This window comes from Notothenia rossii (genome assembly GCF_949606895.1).
Source record: "Notothenia rossii genome assembly, chromosome: 8".
NCBI lineage: Eukaryota > Metazoa > Chordata > Actinopteri > Perciformes > Nototheniidae > Notothenia > Notothenia rossii.
Window position 1 is genome coordinate 82,540,376 of NC_136906.1, and position 16,276 is coordinate 82,556,651.

General features: G+C 41.5%; 1 protein-coding gene across 1 annotated transcript; it reads right to left on the bottom strand.

Moving 5' to 3' along the window:
• Window positions 1-280: 280 nt before the first annotated feature.
• LOC307016318 (interferon-induced protein 44-like) lies at window positions 281-15,496 on the bottom strand. The gene is made up of 8 exons (XM_079645358.1): window positions 14,995-15,496; window positions 8,351-8,395; window positions 8,233-8,266; window positions 7,404-7,599; window positions 2,757-2,960; window positions 1,713-1,884; window positions 1,494-1,594; window positions 281-711 (listed from the first exon to the last, which is right to left on the bottom strand). The coding sequence occupies exons 2-8, from the start codon at window positions 8,391-8,393 to the stop codon at window positions 544-546; spliced, it is 918 nt and encodes a 305-aa protein (XP_079501484.1). The 5' UTR covers window positions 8,394-8,395; window positions 14,995-15,496; the 3' UTR covers window positions 281-543.
• Window positions 15,497-16,276: the final 780 nt, after the last annotated feature.

Below are 16,276 nucleotides of genomic sequence, written 5' to 3' on the forward strand. Positions count from 1 at the left end.
ATGGTTTTATTCCAGGGGTTTATAATTATTGACATATTTTAAAGTGTAGATATAATATTATAATATAGAGCCTGCCGCCCTCTGGTGGAGCGGTGGTGGAACTGCAGCTGATGGATATTCAGGTTTGAATTGACATGTTGCTTCATCTTTCAGACTGATGTGGTGAATTTACAGACATATTTAAAGTGAGTTTTTTTTTTTAAATGAGCATCACAGAGATCTTGTGTTTTGCTTTTGAAGGAAAACCAGGAAATAAAATAAATAAAAGTTTGCTGCTTCGTGAATAATCAGAACCAGAATACTTTATTAATCCAAGAGCATACACATACAAACAACAGCGTAAATATGTATCGTATGAACTAGGAATATTACTTTAATGATACTTTGGTTACATTTATGCAAAAACAACAATGAATCCACCTTTTAATAATAATAATAATCTGAATCAGAAATCCTTTATTCGTCCACCAGTTGGGAATTTTACAAACCCAAAACATTTCTCATTGGTTTAGAAATGACTCTGTATGTTGCATCAAGTACACATCATGCATAGTGATTGTTGAGGTGGTCGTTTCCAAGCTGGAGGATGTGTTTCAGTGCGCTCAGGATCAGAGCGTCAGTGTCACTGTTCAGTTCCAGTTCTTCACTGTAGTTCTTCACAGGAAAGATGCAGTTCACTGGGATACCCACACGTGTACTGACTTCCATCATCTATGATTAGAAACCAAAAGAAATTCAGGATGAGAAATCAAATACCGACCATGTTTTCACGCCACCTTTTATATTCTGTTACCGTGTTTTAAATAGACCAATAGGTTCTTCAAGGACTTTGTAATATCACAACAGCTCAAATAATATATAAGGGTTTGATGAAATATTCAATACATGCCGAATTAAATGTTTTGAAGCTCTGAAATGAACTATTTTTCAGGAGAGAAACTCACTATTTCATTTAACAATTTGCCTTTACTTTACACAAAAAAAGGTATATTTTACATACATAGCTTACATTGGCTAGTTAGCTTGTTGGATAAGTAGCTAACGTAAGCTAGCTAGTTAAAGAGATAGCAAACGTTAGCTAGCTTGTCAAGAAGATAGATAGCTTTCGCTGTACAGCTTGTTAGATTGATAGCTAATGTTTGATAACAGCAAGCGTCATATGTTGTTAAGATATTTTTTTCATAGGAATCTAAAATAAGGCGCTGATGAAATGCTGTATGCTATCTCCTCTCTGCCAGCAAAATACGTTAGACTCAGTCCCTGAGGTGAATTCACCTGTAGATCTTACAGCTTTAACTCTCCTCTGAACCTCCTCTGAATCCCTCACTGGGGATCCTTTTGTATCAGACACCATTACATCTGGAAGCATATGAGGCTTGTGGACTCAAAAACACTTCACTGTTTCATTTGTGCTCTCATGATGATCTCTGACGCAAGAAAGACTTACCACACAATCTATGTTTGAACCTAACATTATATAAATACTAATATACCTTTTCCTTCAGTGTCTTGCTCTTGTAGACATTCTTTACGTCTTGTTGACTCTCAGGACAGACCTCATCGATTTTGGTGAGAATGGCCACTTGAGGAATATCTGTCGTGGAATGGGAAACATTACCATGAAGCCGTTAAAGCTGACGTTTATCAAACATGCAGTTTTCTGTGAATGTGAGAATAAAGTGAACGATAATAAACATGATTTCAGCTCTCACTCAGTCGAATGGCCTCCTCTCTGATGTCCTGAAACGTCTCCACAGCTTTTTCATTAATCTGAGAGAACTTGTTGGGGTCAATAACAAAAACCAGGACATGCACTTTGTCGTTGGCACTTGGTTTTAGGTTCAAGAATGGATCATCCATTGATAGCCTGCGTTCAGGATTGAACTGAAAATCAAAGTGAATTTAAATTAAAGGATGACAGTAACTAAGATTAATAAGATCCTGCAGGGATGTGGGATTTCTGTGTTGGTCCCTGAAGGCAGCATCTCCCTGCTCCAATGGGATTTCTCCTTGTGATTTTGGATTATTGCAGAAAATGATCTATGTGTCAAACAAATGTTTATAATACTTACACGTTTAGTTCAGCAGGATAAACTCCACATATTAACACCGCTTTATGATTTCTGAAGTAAAGCTAATGTTGGGCTATAAAGGAACTACAGCACGGTCACATGACTTCACGTCACCACCGCTAAGCTAAAGGAGGCTAATGTTGGGCTATAAAGGAACTACAGCACGGTCACATGACTTCACGTCACCACCGCTAAGCTAAAGGAGGCTAATGTTGGGCTATAAAGGAACTACAGCACGGTCACATGACTTCACGTCACCACCGCTAAGCTAAAGGTGGCTAATGTTGGGCTATAAAGGAACTACAGCACGGTCACATGACTTCACGTCACCACCGCTAAGCTAAAGGTGGCTAATGTTGGGCTATAAAGGAACTACAGCACGGTCACATGACTTCACCTCACCACCGCTAAGCTAAAGGAGGCTAATGTTGGGCTATAAAGGAACTACAGCACGGTCACATGACTTCACGTCACCACCGCTAAGCTAAAGGCGGCTAATGTTGGGGGTGATGATGTTTTAATCCCCAGTGGGGTATATACTGATGTATTTTATGTCATAGAACAAAACGCTAAAATCTCTTCAGCTTGTGTTAACCACAGACCTTATTTCAGGCTAACAACCAAAAACATATTCAGAGAACCATTTACCTCCTTATATCAGACTTTTACAGACGCTGTACCTACCGTGTATCCTTCAGGCACATGTCCCTTCAACGCCTTTTCGATATCCCTCACATGGTTGTTTCTGTTGCTTCGGCTGCAGTCGTTTCTCAGGCCCATAGTTTCATTGATGAAAAAATGGTAGAAGGTGTCCTGGTTTCCATTATTGAACTTGTGAGTTATCTGCTGTGAACCACACATGGAGAAAAATGTATTTATTGTAATGTCCTTTGTTTTTCAGTTTCCTTTCTGGTCGCCCATTCCTGTAGCATGTCCTAGCAGCGGCATACCGTGGGGCTTTAGACAGGGCCTTCAGTAAACAATTGAAAAGCACATACAGACACTGTTACAGCCAACGCAGCCATAATCAAATGATGCGCACATTATGCCAAAAAGTCTCTCAACAATACGACAGCTGATCAACAGTCACAACAGTACACTAGATAAGGGTTAAATGCAGGTGAAATGTCCCAACATTAGGCGCTTTCACACCAAGAACTTTACCCAGGAATAGTTCCCGGACCTTAGTTCCCCGGAAATCTTTAGTTCTGTAACTATCTAGTAGATCGTGTTCACACCGGAATAAGACCCTGAGGGAGGATTACGTAAATGAAGCCACTGACGTCACTTCTTCTTCTTCTGTACTGGCAGGCCGCAAAGAACTTCACGGCGTATACTGCCACCCGAAGTCCCTGGCTGGAAGTCCCCGGGGTTGGGGACTGCCTTCCGAGTAAATCGTCAGAACGCCGACACCTCCTCATCTTCACCGCTCCCATGTTTTCTTTTGTGTTGCCATAAGTTAGTCTCTCTCAGTTGGTGCGCTAGGCTAATGCTAATGCTAATGTGAGACAATTAAATGGCGGCTTCAGAAAACTTTTCAGAGTTTTTACGGGGCGTGGTTTGCAATTCGCCCAGCCAATCAGAAACCCTTTCCTCCCCAGGAAAGTACCACCTCTCTAGCAGGGACTAAAAAGGGGTGAAAAACTTCGCAAAAAAAGTTCTAGCTCCAGATTGTTTTGGTGCGAACGCAAAATCCCAGGAACTATCGGAACTATTCCTGGGAAAAGTACTCTGGTGTGAAAGCGCCTATCGATCAATGAAGTCTTTTATTAAACTTGTGTCATCGTGCACTCTCACATCACTCTAAAATGACCCGAATAGTAACGTACTCACCCGTCACTTGTCAATAAAGTCCATGCTACAAAGGAAGTTCATGACAGAAGTTTAGGTCAGAAAATGTGATCGGATGATGAATCGTTCACTAATGCTTATTACTAGGGCTGTGAAATGAGTGTGTTAATTATGATGAATTAATCACAGAAAAAATAACGCGACAAAAATATGATTGCAGATGAATCGCGCTCCTAGATGTCCCTTGACCCTTTACGTCAGTGACCATTAACGGGCCAAATCTGGCACGCCAGACATTCTCATCTGGTGGCGCTGGCGGAGTGGTTAGTACGTGTGCCCGCCACTCTTTATTTTTTACAACGTCTCGTGAGTAATGTGCAGTACCAGAGTCCAACAGAGAGTAAATACTGAGTTGAGAGAATAGTCAGGGGTTTGGGTGATGGGAGACACATCTATGGAATCACAGTTTCAATATCTTACCATTAAATGACGGATATGCCTTTCTGTCTGTGATGTTTTACAAATCAGATATTAATGTGTAGAAGTAAAACATGAGAAATAGTCTATCCTGTAAAATTATGTGAAAACATGAATAAAACTACATATCTTCAGATGTTATACATACATAAGAGTCCTACACTAATAATACAAAGTTATTATTAGTATGCTGTGTGTACCTTGTGTGCACCGCCTAGTGGTTAAAGCACGTTATTGAATTATTTTTGTTGAATAATGTTATTTGATGAAAAAAATATTAAGAGTACATACTTTCATAGGGGGAAAGCAGAAGGTCAATGATAGAAATATAGAATATACAAAATCAAGAAGATACTGTAAGTGATCTCTACAATAAAACAGTTTAGAGCAGGATGTATAAAGATATTAATATGAGGATGAGCAAAACAGACAAACTAATTAACCTTTATTAACACATTAAAGAATACTTTAGATTAAGGTCTTCTTTCAAATAAGAAAAAAGCTTTGGGGGTATCTACAGATAAATATTAAGCCTGACAAAGTACTTAAGGTCTAATATATTGCTTTCCTGGGTTAGGGTTAGGGCTATGTTGAAGCACTTATTTTAACTGATATTATACAAATTAATTATACTCTTCTGTAGATAGAATAAGAAATGTGCAGAATATGACAGTTTAATGGTGGAGGTATTCACACATATTGATAGATGTCTTGTAATGCACTGTTGCATAACTACACTGTAGTTGTGTATATGATATGTCCATAAACCTTAGGAAATCTTGAAAGGGATGTGCAAAATAACCATTATATACAGTTTTTAATGAACTATTAGTAGAGAATAACGAGTAATGAATATACTTTATAGAGATCTGCAGATAAATGTTTAGTCTTCTCAAGCACCACCTATCAAATATCTCTCCTGATTGTTGGCACTTGACAATCACCTTCCCTGAATCTGACTCAGGTGTAACTAAAGTCTGCTTTAAGGGTTGTTTATATTTCAAATCATTAATCAGAATCTGCACAGTAACTAAAATAAATGTAGTGGAGTAAAGATACCAGGTTAACCTCTGAATTGTTGTGGAGTAGAATTACAAAGTAACAATGAGCTGTCATGTGGGTATATATTAATGCTGCCCATTATGGATACAAGCGATTTTTACCCTTTTAGTAATTACATGTTTTAAATGTTTACACACCAATGTGTTTCCTATCGCCTAAACCTCCAGGGTGTACACAGTTTAATACTGCCAACTTCTAATTTCGGGAAAAACGAAAACGTCTTTTAAAACTACAATTCCCAGTAGAGACGTGCCATAGTAGAACATTTTGCAAAACACAATAGCCAGCATGTGTAGTTCTGGGGGCGTTCAAGTCCAGCTTTGAATAGTCTGCCGTGGTTTCGTTCCATTTCAAAGAGCTTGATGCTCGGCGTAACCTTGGCGCACTGCCACTCCAACATCCAATCCCAGAGCTTGAAGATTAATCACGGGGTTTGTCAACGGGACTGTAGTCCCAAACGATAGCTGGGGATTATGGGTAGTGTAGTGTCTTCGGCCATCCTAAACTCTGAATTTTTTTCCGGATATCATATCGCATTAACACCACATCCCAACGTGCATTGCGGCTAAAACATCCAATCAGCGAACATGAAAACATTCCCAGGTAAACATGCAAAAACAAATCGCTAAATAAAAAGATAAACACTATCATGTAATTTACGTTAGAATAAATAGAATGGTTTTGAATAATAGATGAGAATAAAATCTACGTCACGTTACAGCTCCGCCCACTTTTGGGGAAACCAACGCTGTCATTTGAACGGCGATCGAGCCTGAAGCCACAGAGATCTTCTGTTACTGTCCTTTGTTCTTAGAGGAAGCACAGAAACACGTAACTCTGGATTTGATTTCATGTTTGAGGAGCAATAAACAGGGTTTGTACGGGTGTTTGAAATCCTTGAAAATGCTTGAAAATGCTTGAAAACGCTTGAAAAGTGCTTGAATTTGACTTTGGAAAAGGTGTAAGAACCCTGAATAAACGACAGCAGCTTGTTGGCATGTTAGAACTCTTATGTTCTGCCTCATGAGAGTAACAGCTGGAGAAATTACAGCCTCGCCTACTGATTTCAAAGGTGTGCTCTAAAATTATATTTATAAATGATTATTATCATTATTATAAGCAAGACAATAAATGGCAAAGATATGTAGAAAATAAACGTCTTTGAGATACGTTCATAAGAAACGTAACGTGGGAGAAAATACGTCTCTAGCTAAACGTAATTGAGAATGCAGTTTAGTTCTGTGGGAACGTAATCTTTAGGAGACAGGGTTGGATTTTTTTTGCATGTATTTATGTTTCATCCAATCACAGAGCTTGTTGACTTATCAAGAGGTTTGTCGCAAAGCGGACAGGCGTCGTCTCAACAATAGCTGGGGATTGTGGGTCTGAGGAAGATGAAAAATGTAAATTATACTTTGTTGAGATAATGCTGCATCTCTTGCTTTTATGACTTAGAGGAGCCTTATTGTTTACCTTTTAATATCGTTTCAATTGCTTGTTTTTTATTAAATTAGCCTGTTTTCTCTTAAAGTGTAACAGATTGATGCGTCTCCACAGATCACCTTAATCTGGCAGGCTTCGGAATCCCCTAGTTAAAAAACTAGGGCCCCCAAAAAGCTAGAAACGGCCCTGGGTGAAACCGTGTCATCCTGACGCCTCCCAGCGTGGACCAACGTGACATATACACATCTGGGCGTGATACTGGGTTGGGTAGACAGCCTTCTCTTCACAGAGCTCACTGCTTGCATGCAGATGCCACAAAGGGGCGTGGCCAGCAGCAGCTCGGTTACATTTAAAGGGCCAGAATCAGCCCTTTAGCAACAGGGCTGAAATAGAGGGGATGAGGCTAGAAGGGGTGATCTCTTTGGTATTTTGAGCAAAACACTTCAGAGACAGGTTTTTAGATTTGGCCCTATAATATATTGTTCAAATATAGCATAAAAGGAGAGCTTTAAAGGGTTGTCTATTGCCGCTTTAAAGTGTATACATCTTTGAACGTACCTTTTTGGTGCAACTGTCAATAGAGGAGCTGGCCACTGTAGCCGGAAAGTACATCCTTCCTTGTAAGACACTGTTCACAGAGTTGATGAAACTGGATTTTCCAGCTCCAACCAGACCGTGAAGAAGAATCCGGATCACCTGGCCTTCAGTCTTCGGTCGGATGGCGTTCACATTCTGCAGAGTGCCTTGTTTATCACTGATCAGGGATGGACACATTAGACTCAAACTGTGGCAGGAAATGTAAAGTGTGTTACTGTAAGACATGAAGACTTTTTATCTAATTAAAGTTTAATTATCAATCAAACTTTATTTAAAGAGAACTTTCAAACAAGTCAAAGTCACAAAATGTCGATGTCTAAAATAGTTTTTAAAATGATGTCGTAAAATAGAATTAAAAAAGTAATATTGATCAAATGTTGATATACAAAACACAATAACATGTCATATAAATGATGAAAAATTAAGTTTAAATAATAAAACTATAGAATAATACAACACTGCACACAAAGGTTAAGCCAGTATTTGAGTTTATGATAAAAAAAATTTTAATATTTGCTGCTTCTCTCAGATTATATGAAAGCAGCATTGCCAAATGTTTTTGTGGAAGTCTAACGCAAGGCTATGTATGTAGCGCCTTGTTTATTAATAACAACCTTTCTTTCTACCTACATTTTACAGTTAATAACATTTTTATTTTGATGATGACCTTTAAATTGATTGGCATTAGATTTTTTGGAAAACAAGTGATTCAAGAGAATACATTTCTAACTTCAGATCACAAATTAGTAAAATTGCATTAAGTTTGCTTTCAGGATGCAGACACACTTACTTCCAGTTGATTTCCCTCCATGGTTTACTGAGAACTGACAAGCACAATACATGTTCAGATAAGACGAAACAATGGTGTAACTCTTGTAATTTAGTCCATCATTTCAAAATAGTCTTACGTGGAGACGGTGGAGCGGGTGGAGAACTGCTCTTTCCTCCCATGGCTGCAGAGAAAAGAGATAAAACTGAGCTGAACATTTAGATAAATAGTTGAGTGCACACCTCAGTAGAAAAGGCAAAAAGTAAATGAATATGTCAACAGAACACATGTTGTCCCATGAGACGACGGAATGGCCGCTCTACCTTTAATGATCTGTGCACTCGGTAGCTAGATCTACTTTAGTGGGAAAGCCCCAAGGGTTTGAACGTTTCATTTATTGGCTAAAAAAACCTGTATGAATCTCAGCTGATGTTGTAGCTTTAAAATACTCTCAGAAGTAATCAGACCAACGTCCAATGTTCTATTTTAAATGCACATTATATATTTAATGTTGCAATTAGCAGTGGAAGCATACCCATAAGAATATGTATTAATGAGGTAACACCGTCTAGAAGATGGTAAAAGGTAATGGTCTAATCTTTGCTGTATTGTATGCTCTGCCTCTCCGGGAACATCGAGTCCAGATTTGGTGCATTCTGATTATTATTTCCAGAGAAACATGTGAAGCCTGACTCAGCCCCCTTTAGAGGAGCCTACACATCTTTCCGTTGTGGGAAGGTTACAAACATGAACGGAATTAAAAATGTTGCAGTGGAATATTTGTATACAACCATCCATGGGCGCGGGAAGGGGGGTGCTGAGGCGCTGCAGCACCCCCTAGCGGCAGGCAGGCGGTGCGGAGCTCCCCTGTCTGAACTATTATGTGACGGTTATTGCTGCTCCCGCTGTTCATCATCTGTGTAATATGGAGCCAATAAATTCAACATTGTTGGCAAAATAATATGTTGGCCTGCCCCGAATGTTTTTTCTGTAGCCCCGGACAATTCTACCTCAATAATATAATACATTAAGCGTGCTTTACGTGAACCTCATCAAGACACTAGAAAGGACGGCAGGACTGTCATTTCCCGTGTTCAGTGAATGCAACAGAGGCAAGACACCAGACCAATCAGAGAGTTGCATGGAAATAAAAGTGTGCTTGTGTCATTCAAGCGATTCAAGCTTTTAGTGTGTGACGGCCCGTCTACACTACAGGCATGAAAAAATCTTGAAGCTGGGCGTGTCTGAAGCTTGGCGATTTTTTGCGAGCAACCAATCACATGAATCTCCCGCCCCCGACATACAAAGCAATAGCAATGTTAAAACGAAGTAAACTGGATATAAACTCTCCAAACAGGCGAAAAAACTATCAGTTTCACCCACTGTCTCTGCCACCTCCCTCCATGCCTGGTTCCTCCGGTTTGTATCCCGGTAAATAGTTCCGGTCGTAAAGAACCGGGTGATTTGCTACCGTAATATCTCGTTTGGAATATGAGGAAATGAACTGCGGTCTGGCTCTCCCAGCTTGCACGCGGTTTGATTGGCTGCGCTTGCACTGGCGGGATTTGCATAAACGGAATTTGATTGGCTGATGCCAAGCATCGAGAGATAGATGCGGCCCGTCTACACTACAGGCATGAAAAAATCTTGAAGCTGGGCGTTTCTGAAGCTTGGCGATTTTTTGCGAGCAACCAATCACATGAATCTCCCGCCCCCGACATACAAAGCAATAGCAATGTTAAAACGAAGTAAACTGGATATAAACTCTCCGAACAGGCGAAAAAACTATCAGTTTCACACACTGCCTCTGCCACCTCCCTCCATGCCTGGTTCCTCCGGTTTGTATCCCTGTAAATAGTTCTGGTCGTAAAGAACCGGGTGATTTGCTACCGTAATATCTTGTTTGGAATATGAGGAAATGAACTGCGGTCTGGCTCTCCCAGCTTGCACGCGGTTTGATTGGCTGCGCTTGCACTGGCGGGATTTGCATAAACGGGATTTGATTGGCTGATGCCAAGCATCGAGCCTCAAAAGTTGAACATTGATGCCGATAGATGCTCGTGATGCTTGCAAAGCCATGCCATGCTCCCCACAATGCAGTTCGGCGAAGATTAAAAATATTCTACGTCACCCCATTCAAGTGAATGGGCGAAGCGTTGAAAGCATTTTTTGATGCCTCTAGTGTGGACGTACCGTGAGAGGGAGAGAGGGACCGAGAGGGACCGGTGCCAGCAGCAGGGACCGTGTTGTTAGCATCTGGTTAGCTAGCTGCACTAACGGCCCGTCTACACTACAGGCATCAAAAAATCTTGAAGCTGGGCGTGTCTGAAGCTTGGCGATTTTTTGCGAGCAACCAATCACATGAATCTCCCGCCCCCGACATACGAAGCAATAGCAATGTTAAAACGAAGTAAACTGGATATAAACTCTCCAAACAGGCGAAAAAACTGTCAGTTTCACACACTGTCTCTGCCACCTCCCTCCATGCCTGGTTCCTCCGGCTTGTATCCCGGTAAATAGTTCTGGTCGTAAAGAACCGGGTGATTTGCTACCGTAATATCTCGTTTGGAATATGAGGAAATGAACTGCGGTCTGGCTCTCCCAGCTTGCACGCGGTTTGATTGGCTGCGCTTGCAATGGCGGGATTTGCATAAACGGGATTTCATTGGCTGATGCCAAGCATCGAGCCTCAAAAGTTGAACATTGTTCAACTTTTGATGCCGATAGATGCTCGTGATGCTCGCAAAGCCATGCCATGCTCCCCACAATGCAGTTCGGCGAAGATTCAAAATCTTCTACGTCACCCCATTCAAGTGAATGGGCGAAGCGTTGAAAGCATTTTTTGATGCCTGTAGTGTAGACGTACCGTTATGGAGCTGTTTGTTCCACAACAAGCTGGAGGAGAGCTCTCCTCTCAGACTGAGAGGCTCAGGTGAGCTAAAGGACTCTCTGAGTGTTTAGATAGTTAACTTTAGTCTAAGTTATCTCAGTGGGTCTCAAACGGTTTGGTCACAAATTATTAAAAAGATTATTTCCGCGGCACACCTTCATATGATCATTGTAGTTATAAAAAAAATAAGAGAATTAATGAAAAACAGTTATGAAATACTATATGGCAGTAAAACAAGAATACAGTTTGAAAGGGGAGTGATTTGTAAAATATCCATAAAGAAAAAGAACATCTGATTACAGTTGTGTTTCATCTGGGTGTTGAGAGATGTATCTATAGATCTCTTAATGTTGCTCTCAAAGTGCACCAGATTGATGCTTTTAACTTCAATATTTTAAAAAAAATCTTCCCGGGGGAGCATCCCCCCGGACCCCCCAAGAGGAGGTGAGGTCCGCTCCCCACTCATAAAAAATAGCACTTTACCCCTCCCTATATGCCGTGAGCTGGTTATCGAGCCTTCATTGTAACAGTCGCGGGTGTGCTGTATGTGTGCGTGTGGGGAGTGCTTTTGTGCGTGCTCTATAGTGCCCGTAATAGTGTTCACTGGAGTCCAGCACCTCAGCACCCCCACTCAAAATACCTTCCCGCACCTCAACCATCCATTTCAAAAATATGAAAGTAATGAAGGAACAAGGTTGTGCTTTGTTCTACCTCGGGAGGGTTACCTCAACTTTCAGGGGCCTTAGTCCCTCTGCCCTAGTGTTACGTGCCGCAGTTGGTGCTTGTGTGTGTGCTTTTGTGTGTCTCTCTCTCTCTCTCTGATTGTCTCCAGGTGCAGCCTCTCCCCCAGGTGCTCCCAATCCCCAATCAGGGCCTCTTTAAAGGACCTGAGGAAGGCTGCAGTGGCCTCTCCTTCTCCTCTGGATGCATGTGTGCAGCATGTCTCTGTCTGAGTGTGAGGCCTGTGTTTTTGTGAATTGTTCGGAGATGTGCTCCAGTTTATCTTTGTGTGTGTTGTGCTATTTAGTAGTGATGGTGAGATGAAGTCTTATGAAGCTTTGAAGCTTTCCAGCCAATTGGTTCGCAAAAGGGTTCATCTCATGAGGCTTCATCATGGGCTTCATTTGAACACAAACCCCCTGCTGGTCAAAGTGTGTAAAACAGGCAGACATCTCAACAGTGTGCTCTCTCTCATACGGAGTTCCCAATTAGTAAAGCCTTAGAATAACTCTAAACAACGAACATTAAATCATATTTTCATGTTAACAATATTGTTTTTATTCCAGTTGAACGATTGTGATTGAAAAGCCTAAAGAGGCTGGTAAACATTGTAAAGAGGGATTTGTATTCCTTAATAATATTCATAAACTTAACCATGTTGTAGCCGGAGAAAGGCTAAACCATATCAAATAATATTTATTCATTTATTAACTACATTATCTCATTTAGCTGTAGCTTTTATAAACAACAAAAAAAACGTATTGTTCAGTCGTTGAACCAGGGACCCTGCGGTCGTGAGTCAACTGCTTTCCAGCTGAGCCACAGCACACATGCTGAATTTCACTGAAAAAACGGAACGATATTTATTCCTGTATTTATTCATTTACTTATTCATGTTTTTATTCCTACATTTATTTATGCTTATATCCATTTATACTTATGACATGTTCCGACCTCTATATAAGTGAGGGTCTGAGCTCTTTTAATTCCATCGTGTCACCGGGTACAGGAAGGGTAATATGGTTCTTATTATACATCCATGGGTATTATGAGCGTTGTGGTTCAACGGTTCAACCAAGCCCCCAGGAAGTGCGCCGGACTCAGATGAAAATATTCGTGCTGGCCAAACAGCGGTACTACACTTCCGTTTGGTTGCCAGGCCCGGAAACACTTTTTCCCATTGACTTACATGGGGAAAGAGTTGTCTGTAAATCGTTGGATACTTTTTTTTAAACTAAATAAACCACCCAGTATGAACACTTGTATAGATAGCCCTTATTCAAAACATTCGGTCCTCGATTTACGTCCCTGTAGCTTCTTATTGCACTAAGAAGCTTATTGCACTGTGTGTGTGTATATATATATATATATATATATATATATATATATATATATATATATATACACACAGTGCAATAATTATTTCATGCTAAATGAAGCTCTGTTGCTTGGATATCACTAGATCCTGTTACAGCGTAATATAAGTACATAACGATTGATGTGAACATTAGCATAATTACTAGCTAGCCGCTAGCTGCTAACTGCCGCCTCGTTAAAAGATCCAAGCTGCTTTGTGCTGTGAAGCAGCCTGTTCTCTGGCTTCAATCTGGGTGGGAGATTCATCTGCAGTGCAGAGCTCTCTGGGTAAACTCTCCTCCTATTTACAACACTTTTGTCGATGTTTCAAGCACTTTTCAAACACTATTCCTGGCTTAAAAAGCGATGTGCATCACCCTGGATATCCAAATCCATCATAACAACCATTACCATCATAGAGATTACCATACTGTCATGAACGTGCGGTGCTGTTACGTGTTCGCAAATTGACGTGCTTGATGTGAACGAGCATTTTGGTTAAAGTTGCGCATGCGCCATGAGCGCACATACGGGTACTTCTCAGGCATGCTGGGTAATCTGTGACGTTTTGCTCTCTCAAAAGTTGGGCCATTTTATCATCATGCGCTAATGAGCAACTCTCATAGGAATGAATGAGGCCCCGCCTCCCATGCTGTATCCAGTTCTTATTATACATCCATGGGTTCAACCGATCTGAATCGCTTCCTGAAGCAGTCACGTGGTATCGTTTATCATCGATGACGTCACTGGCCCAAAACGATACAAGCCTCGATACAGGCTTCACAAAAAGCTTCGGGGATTACTCGACACACGCTCCGAAGCCTCAGCGCAGTACGTAACATCACTACTATTTAGTCACTGTCTTTTAGCAGAAAGTTGTTCTCAGTTATTTAAGTTTGTTTTTTGCAAATTGGCTGGTGAGCCTCTTTGGTTTTTTATTGATTAAAACCTCACTTTGTGGCTTCAGCAGTTTCCTCTCCTTTTTCTCTCGCCCGGTTATTTTGGTGTTTGGTCACTTCCCTTTGTACCCCCAGTTTAGGAGGGAACGTAACACCTAGACCTGGCTCTGTTTCGGTACTTGAACCAGCAACCCTCAGGTTCCCAAGTCCCTACAGACGGAGCCACTGCTTGTATTTTGCTTTAGTTACTTCATGCTTAAAGTCACGTGCGCTACTCATGATAACTGTACAGTACTTTTACCCTCCCAGGACTTCCCTACAAGGTCATTAACTGTTCACCTCTCGTCCTCCTCTCGCTCTAACCACAGAAGCAAAATCGCACTTGGAAATCATCAAATTCATGAAAGATCACTTGATTTAAAAAACGTATTGGTCTTTATGTCTTCATCAAAAACAAAGTTAAAACCAACACACACACAATTCTCAACTCACATGACCTAACTCAATAAACATTTATAACTCCTTATAACTCCAAATCAGCTTTTTCCACTTTTTGTGTTTTACTGTTTGGATTCATTTGTATACCAATTAACTTGAGAAGAGCATATTTAAAGTTTCCAAAATAATGAAACATTGGTCAAATCTTTAATTTGTAAAACATATCTCTAAAAGTGTTTTATGAACCGTAAGATCTGAAACTAAGCTCAACCAGACACAGCAAAGTGAATTAAGCACAACTACTATTTAAACAACAGATTCTTGCCAGAAAACTGAATGTTACCAATATGTGGATAACACAACACGTTATCTGTGTCAGGTTCTACATCTATCATACTTTTCTTATTGCATTCTGTTAAACACAACATTGAAATTGCCAATCCACCAAAACAAACTCTTCATCTAAAAACAAACTCATACCTGCTGTTGTTCTTGAAGAAGGTCGAATGAAGAAAGTGAGGGACTGATGCGGCCAAATGTCTTTTATAGAGTGAAGAGGACTTTCACTTTCACCTGTTGCATAACTGATTCTTTTTCCTGGGCTTGTCACGACGTGTACCCTGAACTGTCACGCAGAGCTCAATGGATAAATAAGGTCAAAAAAACAAATAAGCGGCGGTGGGGTTGAAATGAAAGTCCAGGGTATTTACTGAAGTATTTTAGTGTCGTAGAACAAAATGTTTAAATGTCTTCAGCTTCAGAGAGTGACTCACAGAGGAATCAGTCACTGCGTCACTCTTTAGTGTTCCCTGGTCTCCAGCTGTGTGCGTCACTGTTTAGTGTCCCCTGGTCTCCCAGCTGTGTGCGTCATTCTTTAGTGTCCCCTGGTCTCCGAGCTGTGTGCGTCACTCTTTAGTGTCCCCTGGTCTCCCAGCTGTGTGCGTCATTCTTTAGTGTCCCCTGGTCTCCGAGCTGTGTGTGTCACTCTTTAGTGTCCCCTGGTCTCCCAGCTGTGTGTGTCACTCTTTAGTGTCCCCTGGTCTCCAAGTTGTGTGCGTCACTCTTTAATGTCCCCTGGTCTCCCAGCTATGTACTTCACTCTTTAATGTCCCCTGGTCTCCCAGCTGTGTGCGTCACTCTCTAGTGTCCCCTGGTCTCCCAGATATATGCTTCACTCTTTAATGTCCCCTGGTCTCCAGCTGTGTGCGTCACTCTTTAGTGTCCCCTGGTCTCCCAGCTGTGTGCATCACTCTTTAGTCTCCCCTGGTCTCCGAGCTGTGTGCCTCACTCTTTAGTGTCCCCTGGTGTCCCAGCTGTGTGCATCACTCTTTAGTGTCCCCTGGTCTCCCAGCTGTGTGCGTCACTCTTTAGTGTCCCCTGGGCTCCCAGCTGTGTGCGTCATTCTTTAGTGTCCCCTGGTCTCCGAGCTGTGTGCCTCACTCTTTAGTGTCCCCTGGTCTCCCAGCTGTGTGCGTCACTCTTTAGTGTCCCCTGGTCTCCCAGCTGTGTGCATCACTCTTTAGTGTCCCCTGGTCTCCCAGCTGTGTGCGTCACTCTTTAGTGTCCCCTGGTCTCCCAGCTGTGTGCATCACTCTTTAGTGTCCCCTGGTCTCCCAGCTGTGTGCGTCACTCTTTAGTGTCCCCTGGTCTCCCAGCTGTGTGCCTCACTCTTTAGTGTCCCCTGGTCTCCCAGCTATGTGCCTCACTCTTTAGTGTCCCCTGGTCTCCGAGCTGTGTGCGTCACTCTTTAGTGTCCCCTGGT